The sequence below is a fragment of the Octopus sinensis genome, linkage group LG20 (assembly GCF_006345805.1).
Source record: "Octopus sinensis linkage group LG20, ASM634580v1, whole genome shotgun sequence".
Taxonomy (NCBI): domain Eukaryota; kingdom Metazoa; phylum Mollusca; class Cephalopoda; order Octopoda; family Octopodidae; genus Octopus; species Octopus sinensis.
The window spans coordinates 5,947,510-5,958,244 of record NC_043016.1 but is presented as its reverse complement, the minus strand read 5'-3'; the positions used below and the strand labels follow the sequence as shown (position 1 = coordinate 5,958,244).

General features: G+C 40.0%; 1 protein-coding gene across 6 annotated transcripts in view; it reads left to right on the top strand.

Annotated features, from left to right (window-relative positions):
• The window catches only part of LOC115222454 (neurobeachin), a 322,620-nt gene that overhangs the window by 57,931 nt on the left and 253,954 nt on the right, over nucleotides 1-10,735 (top strand). For all 6 annotated transcript variants that reach the window (XM_036511698.1, XM_036511695.1, XM_036511694.1 and 3 more), the window contains exons 11-17: nucleotides 1-27; nucleotides 2,133-2,195; nucleotides 3,959-4,041; nucleotides 4,680-4,788; nucleotides 5,515-5,667; nucleotides 6,908-7,076; nucleotides 9,145-9,287. The exon at nucleotides 1-27 is cut by the window's left edge and continues 114 nt beyond it. In XM_036511698.1, the coding sequence (XP_036367591.1) occupies nucleotides 1-27; nucleotides 2,133-2,195; nucleotides 3,959-4,041; nucleotides 4,680-4,788; nucleotides 5,515-5,667; nucleotides 6,908-7,076; nucleotides 9,145-9,287 (747 nt within the window). The remainder of the gene's footprint in view (nucleotides 28-2,132; nucleotides 2,196-3,958; nucleotides 4,042-4,679; nucleotides 4,789-5,514; nucleotides 5,668-6,907; nucleotides 7,077-9,144; nucleotides 9,288-10,735) is intronic.

The window sequence follows — 10,735 nt, the reverse complement described above, 5'->3', positions numbered from 1 at the left end:
CACTCTCCGCATGCTCTCATGCTACAAGTAAGATGTCTTTTTAATTTAAAAAATTTTTCATATTTAACATTCCATTTTTGGGATTTGGTTTGTGAGATTCTTGACCTTTGTATTGAAACAGATTTTGTTGTATTTTGAGAGGGCCATTATACCAATAATAACTACACAAGCACTGGTTCTATTCAATTTATTCTATTGTTATTCTACTAGTAAAATTTAACCAATTAGCTAATGGAAACTGATGGACCTGATGTTTAATGGGCATATCATTAATGAGGTTGCAAATGATGACAAAAGGATACTAACACACCTAGCCGATTGATTGAGCAACAAATTAATTAGTTAATTGATTGTCTTGACACTTTAGTATTCAGCTTATTCTGTTAAATCTAATAGTTATTCATTAACATTGTTTTGATTTAATCATGAATTATCTTGTAGCTTCAGGTGTTTGATGATATGGTAGTTTAATTTTAGAACGACATTGTAGAGTAGGTGTGAAGGGCCAGATCTGGCCAGTTTGAATATAAAGCAGGTAGAATATTTTAGCTGGATATGGCCAGTTTAAATGTTAAAGGGTCAAGCAACCAATCAATTAGTTAATTCATCCAGTAAAAATGATCCAAATCCCTCAGTACTACACACCAACAATTTGATGGGGACTTGCCTTTTGACTTACTTGGTAATCTCACTAACATTGGTACCATGTGAAAAGCACCCAGTACACTCTGTATAGTGGCTGGTGTTAGGAAGGGCATCCAACCATAGAAACCATGCCAGAACAGACAGTAAAGTTGGTGCTGTCTTCTGGCTTGCCAATTCCTGTTGAACCATCCAACTCATGCCAATATGGAAAATGGATGTGAAATTTTGAAAATTTAATGATGAAGGTTGACTAGTTAACTGATAATGATAATAATGGTAAGAGAAGTGAAATGGAATCAGTACATGTTCTTATTGGTGTCATGACTCTTCCAAGGTACAACAAAAGCATATTTAACATGTTTGTTGCATTTTATGGTAACCTATGAGACTGCTTCAACCCCAAATTTATAAGACTGCCCTCATTAAAGTGTTAATATTTAAATTACAAATGTGAATTTGAATTTTAACATAAAATATTTTTGTCAAACCTTCTATTCATCATTGTTCTCCTCCTCCACCTCCTTATCATCATCGTGGTGTTAATGTCAGCTTTTCTGTGCTTGCATGGGTCAGTAGAAAATGCACAAGAGCTGGTTTTCTATGGCCAGTTACCCTTCTTTTCACCTACCTTTACCTTTTTCTAAGCAAGTTAATATAACCCTATGACCAGACATGTTTTCACAAAGTAGTGGAAATGAATGACACTGTTTCTATGACACTTATACAACTATCATACATTGTCAAGACAAGGAGACACAGTTATACACACATGCATCATCATCATCATCATTTAACATCTGCTTTCCATGCTAGCATGTGTTGGACGATTTGACTGAGGTCTAGCGAACCAGACTCCAATCTGATCTAGCAGAGTTTCTACAGCTGGATGCCCTTCCTAATGCCAACCACTCCGAGAGTGCATACACATATATACATATGATGGGCTTCTTTCAATTTCCATCCACCAGATTCACTCATAAGGCTATGGTTAGCCTTGGGCTATAGTAGAAATCACTTCAACAAGATGCCAAGTAGTAGCACTGAATCAGAAATCATGTGGTTGGGAAGATCATCATCATCATTATCATCCTAATGTCCATATTTCTATGCTTGCACTAGACAAATGGAATTTGTTGAGTCAGATTTTCTCTGGGCAGATGCCCTTTCTGTTGCTAACCTTATGTTTCCAAAGATGACTGGAGACAAACCATAGCACTTGCTAATTTACAACCATCATGTGATGTCAAGGCAAGGATACTTGAATGCTCCCCCCTACACACATACACATTAAAATGCCCTCATCCAAAGTGCCATGCAGTGAAAATAAGACTTGAGTTCATGTGGCAATGAATGTAACAAAGCAAATACCATCATCTCACAGCTACGACTTCATTATTAAAATCATTTGACATAAATCCATTTATATTTTCTTGTCTAAACAATGATTTCAGTATTTTATAATGCATATTTCTTTTCTTTTTTCATAGGATGTGAAGGCAATCATCACCAGATCTTTATTGAGCACACTTCATTCCCTTGGAGGAATAGAAGTAAGAAATTAAATATTTAAAATTATTTTTATCGTTTGTTTCATTGGACTTCCAAATTTGATATATCGTAGCCTGGGATAGTGGACAGAGAATTCAGATTATTCAGGGTGTTTGGGCTAAATTTGATGATGTTTTACGTTTCCCTTATTTGAGGAACAGCTTGGTTTATTGGTGAGCATGAAGACTGAAGTTGTAGTTGATAAAAAGTTAGCTGATAAGGATGGGAAGCCATCTGAATATTTGAATATGGAAAAAGTGTTACTTGTATCATGATGATTTGCACTGGGTATTGAAATGTCAACACCATGACTGCTGTTGAATGCTCTATTAACACCAAAGGCTGCAAGATGTGACATGAGACTACAATAAAGACTATAAAGTTGTGACCAACAGTTAGAGACATAGCAGGCATTCTGAGAATGTCTGTAATCCAGAATTCACCCAACAACTGCTAGACAAGGTGTTGGAAAATCTTGGTTTTGGCAAGAGCGATAGCTGTTGGGGTTGCCACTGTGAAGCTGGCCCGGAATGAGGATGTTTGTTACTAGTCACACAAGAAGCGCAAGGAAGAAATTCTGGCAACCAAGGCCAAGGAGAATCACTCGACGAAGGCAAAGAGGTTCTTGAACAAGTTGAGGCATCATGTTGAGTTAGGGAAGATCAAGTTCTTCTCAGATGAAAAGAAATTCTGCCAGGACCAGTTGTACAATACCTAGAACAACAGGTGGTTTGCCCTTAATTTATGTGATGTCCCATGTATTATGAAAGCCAAGTTCCTTCGAATTGTGATAGTCTTTGGGTGTATTTCCAGTGAGGTAATGTCATGCCTCCCACACCTTTGAAATGGAACTTAGGCTCAACGCAGCTGGCTATGTGAAGCTGCTGGAGACTGGTCAAACTCTCATTCAAAAGGATTGCCGTTGGTAGGGTATATGTGTGACAGTAGGATTTTGCTCCTTGTCATACCTCTGGAAAAAGTCAGAAGTGGTTGTCAGAGAATTTCACCAGCCCCAATTTCTGGCCCCTACAATCCCCCTGATTGTAATCCCATGGATGAGAAAGAAATCAACCACTCTGCTTGCAACACCAGGGCTGGGATGGTGACCTTGATCCAGGAGGTGTTTGAAGATCTTTCCAGGGACACAGTGAGGAATGCATGCACTAGATTCCAGAGCCATCTTGGTGGAAACTAAAGAAGACCACTTTGAGTAAACAATAATATCCCAGCCATTATCTAGTTGATATTTTTTGATTTTTAAATAGGATAAATTTTTAGATAGGATATTATGTTTTCTTTTCCTAACACCCTGAAAATGGGTGGACAGAGTGAAGACAGATTCTTTAACAGTGGAGATACAGGAGACAAATTATATATGGGTATATCTGAGTGGATGGAGAGAAGACAGGGTGGACATCCAGGGGACAGTTTCTGTAATGGTAGAGACTGAAACAGATTATATAAAGGTGATCAGCCTGAACACTGCTTTTATGAAGGTAGACAGATAGAACATATATATATAAGGGTAGCTGGAGAGATGACATTATATAAGGGTGGACTGAGAAAAGGAAGATTTATAAAGATAAAGACCCAAGGGATAGGTTCTATAAATGTAAATTACCAGAACATAGATTATATAAGGGTAGATAGACATATGATAGATTATATAAGGGTGGAGACAGCACATTTGATAAAGTGAGTTATAAGGAGATCTGCAGTTATTCTTATCCCTAATATTTTCTTGCAATTTCTTATGTTTTTGCAGGTCCTTTTCCCTTTGTTTGGCCAGTTAGACTACCCTGTGAACAAAGCACCAAATGAGAAATCAACTATAGACCACAGCATCTGGTAAGGTTACCAAATAGATGATTACATCCATTTTCCCTGTTATAAACTCTTTTGTGTTAGTAGGTGGCAAGCTTGACTGTGTGGTTAAGAAGTTTTGCTTCCCAACTACATGGTTTCAGGTTCAGTCCCATTTTATGGCACCTTGGGTAAGTGTCTTCTATTATATCCCTGGGCCAACCAAAGCTTTTTGAGCGATTTAATACATTGAAACTGAAGGAGGCCCATTGTAGGTACACACACAAGTTTGGATGATGTTGTTAAGAAATTTGCTTCCCAGTTACAAGGTTTTGGATTTGGTCTCTGACCAAAGCCTTGCAAGTGGGCTCGGTAGACAGAAACTTCTCATAATATAAATTCTACTTGGATATTGATTGCTTTTCCCCCATTTGTGAATACCAGCTGTCACCAATCTCCCCTCTCTCTTCCCTCTGTCTCTGTGGATGTATGTGAATGAATAGATTATCTGTGTTCATTTATCCGTTTCTAAATATCTATTTCTGTTTTCCTACAAATCTCTCCCCTCTCTCTCACACTATCTTTCCCTATCCCTTTCTCTCTCTTTGTCCATCTATTATTTCTTTCTCTCTCTTTCAACACTTAACCTGTTGTTTTTTTTTTTCTCTTCTCATTATTTCTAGTGCTAACCTAATGGGGCTGTTGTGTGACCTTCTTGAAAGCTCTTCGTCAATCCAGGAAGAACTACTGCAGAGCAAAGGATTCCTTGTCATCAGCTACCTCCTAGAAAAGGTATTACATTATATAAATACATATATGCTTGCTTTGGCATGCTTTCTATGATTGGGTGCTCTTTCTAATGCCAACCACTTCACAGGGTTTACTGGGTGTTTTGCACACACATGATTTCAGCATTAGTGAAGTCACCAAGTAACTTACAGGACACGAGACAAAACCCCTCAACTGAGGGTGGTGGTTTTTATGCAAGGTGATGAGAGAATAACATGTGATAGTAGGAGAGGATGCAGGTGTCTTGCTGTTGAAGAAATACATGGTCACTCCAGTTGGGAAACAAGGAGGATGGCAGTGAAAATTTGTCGGGGCACATCCTCAAGATAAAAGAAGATAAACAAGCCTTTAGCATTCAGATTTATCTGTCAAATGTAATGCTTATTTGTTTACATTGATTCGAATTAGTTTTAAGCATTATCTTGTACTTTTAAGATATCAATGACTTGATTGTTTGTTTTTAGAATAATATTTTAGGGTAAGTGTAACAGGCCAGATCTGGCCAGCTTGAAGATAAAAACAGACAGAATATTTTGGCCAGATGTGGCTGGTTGAAATGCTAAAGGGTTAAAGAGAAGTGGTATAGGTGGGTAGGTAAGTTTGTGAGAGTGTGAAGGGGAGTGAGTCAGTGGTAGAAATGGTTGATGGTAGATAAGGATGGAGTTGGCTGATGGTAAAGTAAAATAATTAAATTTTTTTTTTTATCAAAATACCATTTTTTTTTTACAGTCTTCAAGAGAACACATAACTCCAGAAGTTTTAAACAGCTTTTTGAAGCTAACCCAGTACTTGGTAAAGTTGCCTGCTGGTGGAACCTTGTTGAAGCACCTCTTTGATCACATCCTCTTTAATCCAGGTCTCTGGATATATGCTTCTGTGGAGGTAAGAAATGATTTGGTATCTTTTCAATTTCCAGGTCATCATCATCATCATCATATTATCATCTTCATTGAACGTTCATGTTCCATGCTAGCAAGGACTGGACAGTCTTACAGGGTCTGTTGGCCTAAGGACTGCATCATACACCACAGTCTGTTTTAGCATGGTTTTCTATGGCTGGATGCCCTTCCTAACACTGACCACTTTACAGAGTATACTGGGTGCTTTTCTTTTCTTTTTTTCTCTTTGTAACACCAGCAACAGTATAAGGTTACCATGCAGCTTGCAAGACTATGACCCCTAAGACATGATATTTGCTAGGAGATGAGTGGTAAAAGTCTGAGAAAAGGGGCCCAGAGAAGAATAGGTTTCTTACTGAAAAGATAGCCACATGGCTACTCACATTTTAGAATCATCATCATCATCACTATCATCATCATCATCATCACTATCACCATCACTATCACCATCATCATTGTCGTCGTCGTCATTATCATAATCATAATCAACATCATCATCATCATCACTATCACCATCATCATAATCGTCTCCATTGTCATCATCGTCGTCATCATCATCACCATCATCATCATCATCACCATCATCATCATCACCACCATCATCTGCAGAATCATTAGTGTATTAAACAAAATATATAGTGACATTTCTTCCCGTCCTTTTCCCTTTGAGTTCAAATTCTGCAGAGGTCAACTGTTTTTCATCCTTTCAGTGTTAATAAAATATAGTACCAGTCCAGTACTAGGGCTAATATAATCAACTCACCCTCTCTCCCAAATATTGATGACCTTGTGTTAAACTTGTGACAGCGCATGGCTCAGTGGTTAAAATGTTGGGCTCAGAATCGCGAGGTAGTGAGTTCAGTTCCTGGACCGGACTGTGTGTTGTGTTCTTTAGCAAGGCACTTTATTTCACGTTGCTCCAGTTCACTCATCTATAGAAATGATTGTGATGTCACTGGTGCCAAGCTGTATCAGTCTTTGCCTTTCTCTTGGACAACATTGGTAGTGTGGAGAGGGAGAGGCTGGTATGCATGGGCGACTGCTGGTCTTCCATAAACAACCTTGCTCAGACTTGTGCCGTGGGGGATATCTTTCTAGTGCAATCCTATGGTCATTCATGACTGAATGGGGTATTTACTCTTTACCCTGTGTTAAACTTGAAAAGAATCATTAATCCATGATTAGTTTCCAAATGAAGTTATGTTCTTTTTTTTCTTGCACAGGTACAAACCAAACTCTACAGCTACCTTGCTACAGAATTTATCAATGATGCCCAGATTTACAACAGCATCCGGCGTGTGAGTGCTGTACTACAAACAATGCACACATTGAAGTATTACTACTGGGTTGTGAATCCCTACGACAGAAGTGGACTCACTCCAAGAGGCATTGGTAAGAAATAGTCTTTTTGTTTTTACATGACTTCTCTACATTAGGTAAAATTTCTCATATACTCTTTTGGCACGGCGAAATTAATTGCAGAAAAATTCAGCAGTGCAGGCACAAGTTGCCATTGCAACAGCACCCTTGCTGTTCATCATCATCCGTCACTTGAATCCGAGTTTCTCCCTGTTAACGGGGGTATCCAGAATCTACCTCAATGCCATAGCAACCACTCTCACACCATTTCACCATCTTGCCCAGTTTTGGGCATCCTCCCTTCTCAAGCCAACCCTCCCAATCTCCTCCTCCACTTTTCCCTTCTGCATTTTCCTCGGTCTACCTTGCTTTCGCTGTCTATTCACCTCAAACTCTAGCACCTTCTTCAGAACATGCTCTTCATCCCTCCTCAATACCTGCCCATACCACTGCACTCCATTCGCCCTTTCGATTCCTCCAACCCCAGCATCCCCATCAAGTCCTCAGTCCTCCCCTTATCAAACAGCCTCATGCCACACATTTCTCTCATCATTGCTCTCTCATTCCTTCTCAAAATTACCATCTCTCTCCCCTCTCAGACACCATGTCTCACTCTCATACAGCATTGCAGCTCTCACACTACTCCTATAGACCCTTCCTTTCGTCTTCAATGAGACCCTTTTCCCATATAACAATGCTCCACATTCCCTGAACTTCACCCAGCCAAGTCTTGCTCTTGCTGTCACAGCTGCTTCACATCCACAAATAACAAACCCCCCTCACTGTCTCCTCCTCGTCACATAGTGTTTCCACTGACTTTGCCAGCCCTTCAGCTCCTTTCTCACATCTTCCACAAACAAACTCTCTTGCCGGTCTTGGGGTCACTTTCTTCATTTTCGTACATCTACCATTGATCCATTTCTTACATCTCGTACACAACACTACATTTGTTATTACCCTCCTGCCACATACACCACATGGATCCACCTTACTCACTAACACTTCTCCATCCACCCCACTCACTATCACCTTTGTCTTCCTGAGGTTTACCTTCAAATCCTTGCTTTCAAACTCCTCCTTCCATTTCCAAAATAGATTTCTTCCTTCACCAAAACTCCCACACCTCTAGTCCCCCTGCTATTTTCCAACCACCACAACATGTACCTTCTTCCCTTGACCCCCACAAATCTTGCACCCTGGTCCCTCCACCTAACCTCTGGTACACAACACACATCCACCCTCCTCTTCCTCAATTCCTCACATACCTCAGTTCCCCTTCCACACAGACTACCCACATTCCAACTTCCCAGCCTCACCCCAAGATTCTCCTCAGGCCGTTGGCCATCATAAGGCAAGTCATGCACCTACAAAGGTAGGCAGGCATAGCCCACCCCAACCTTTGGACTGGCTGGTGCCCATTCTCCTTTGCTATTATCATGAGTTTTTTTTGGAGCTGGATTTTCTACAGGGAGCATGCCCTTGCTTACCCCCAACCTCAGTTTCTAGACAGGAGTGGTCCTGAGACCAAGGCCTCTACCATGATTTTTAAGAAATGTGGTGGAAAACTAGCTCAGGAAGGCAGTGGTACTACTCCTTGAGATCCCTTTTGGAGCCCCCTACCCATCAAATGTGAAGTAGTGAAGGAGCGTATTGCCATACCATACTCTGAATGTGTTTGCAACTGGTTGCTAATTCAGAATAAACATTATTCACTGAGATATACCTTATTTTTCTTCCCTAAATCTAAAATCAACATTTATAAATGATATTTTATGAAACTAACATGCAATATCAAGACAATGAAATACAAACATACCTGCACTCACACACATTTATATATATATATGTTTTGTCTCTCACTGGCTTTAGTTCTGCCTGAACTGCCGGAATGATACATCACTCAAATTTCAAATGTGAAGTAGTGAAGGAGTGTATTACATGTCATATCATACTCTGACTATGTTTGCAACTGGCTGCTATTTCAGAATTAACACAATTCACTGAGATATACCTTTCCTTTCTTCCATGAATCTAAAATTAATACTTATAAATGATATTTTATTAAATTTTCAAAACTTCTGATTTATATTTGAAATTTCAGATGGTCCAAGGCCAACAAGAGATGAAATCATTAAACTAAGGTCTTTCATGCTTCTCTATGTCAAAGAACTAATCCGCAAGGGTCAAGGAATTTTGGAAGATGAACTCCAGAGTATCTTAAATTATCTGACCACATTACATGAGGTGGGTTCAACTCTTAACTTTGTACGTCTCCCAGTCCTATTAAGAAGCAAAGGTTTTCGTGAAAATGCAGTTAGACCAGTATAATCATTGTTTTAACATCCATTTTTCTGTGCTTGCAAAGCTCAGTTTGTTGATGCAAATTTTCTATGGCCAGATGCTTTTCCTGTTTCTATGGCCAGATGCTTTTCCTGTTTCTATGGCCAGATGCCTATCTGTTTCAAGGGAAAATAGTATTACCCCTTGGCCAGACATGTCTTGGCAGAATATTGGAAATGAAGTGGCATGGCTGTGTGGTTATGGAGCTTGCTTCCTAGCTACATGGTTTCGGGTTCAGTCCCACTGCGTGGCACTTTGGGTAGGTGTCTTCCACTATAGCCCCGAGCCGACCGGAGCTTTGTGATTGAATTCGGTAGGTGGAAGTTACTGTCGTGTGTGTATGTGTGCGTATAGCTGCTCAGTGCCTCTCCAAAAGAGAGAGAGGGGAGAGGAAAGGACACTGTTTATATGGCAGTGACACTCATTTACAGCTGTCGCAGGCTGTCAAAACAAGGAGAGACACAAACACACAATGTTTGTCTATGTATGTGTACATGATGGGCTTCTTTCACTTTGTTTCCCCATATCCTATCAAGGTTTTGGTTAGCTCAGCACTATAGTAAAAGACATAATCTCGAGGTGCTATACAGCAGGATTAAACCCAATCATCATCATCATCATCATTGTTTGACTGTTGTCGAGACAATGGAATTTACTATGCTACTCCAGACTTCACGGTCCATCATAGCATTACAGAGGTCCTGTTGCTGGATGCCTGTATCCCTGAAGATTACATCAGGGTAGGAGAGTGTGTGCCCTCTGGTATTGCGAGTAGATGGCTTCCAGAGGAGAAGAGTAGAAATTGCTTTGTTTTCAGCTCTACAACAATGTCCAGCAAACTGGACTCTTCTACCTTTCACAAGAGATGACAGGTGGTAGTTTCCCATATATACACACACATATATTTGTATTTTGTGGTTGGCCAGTAAACTTCTCAGCCACATAGCTACATCTGCACCTGCTGAACACAATCAAACTTGCTTGATGAGACAAGTGATTTTAGACATCCAACATTCTGTCAAACGACAGATTAACTCAGGAATGACAACAGCCATTGAAGAGGCTGCTAAGACTGGGGTTTTGATAGATTGTGTGGGGGAAACCCCCAAGCATCAATGGTCAGGTTTTCTATAGGAAGGTGATCTCCACAATTATCCTTAGAACATGGTGAGACACTTAGATCACCCCCCCCACTGCCTGATAACCAGTGTTTGTTTACATCCCCATAAGTTAGTGGTTCAACAAAAGAGCAGATAGAGTAAGTACTGGGGGTACGGTTTCTGCCTATGCAATTCATCTACAAGGTTTTGGTCAGCCCAGGTTTTAGTCTTTGTAAGTCCAGATTGGCCACA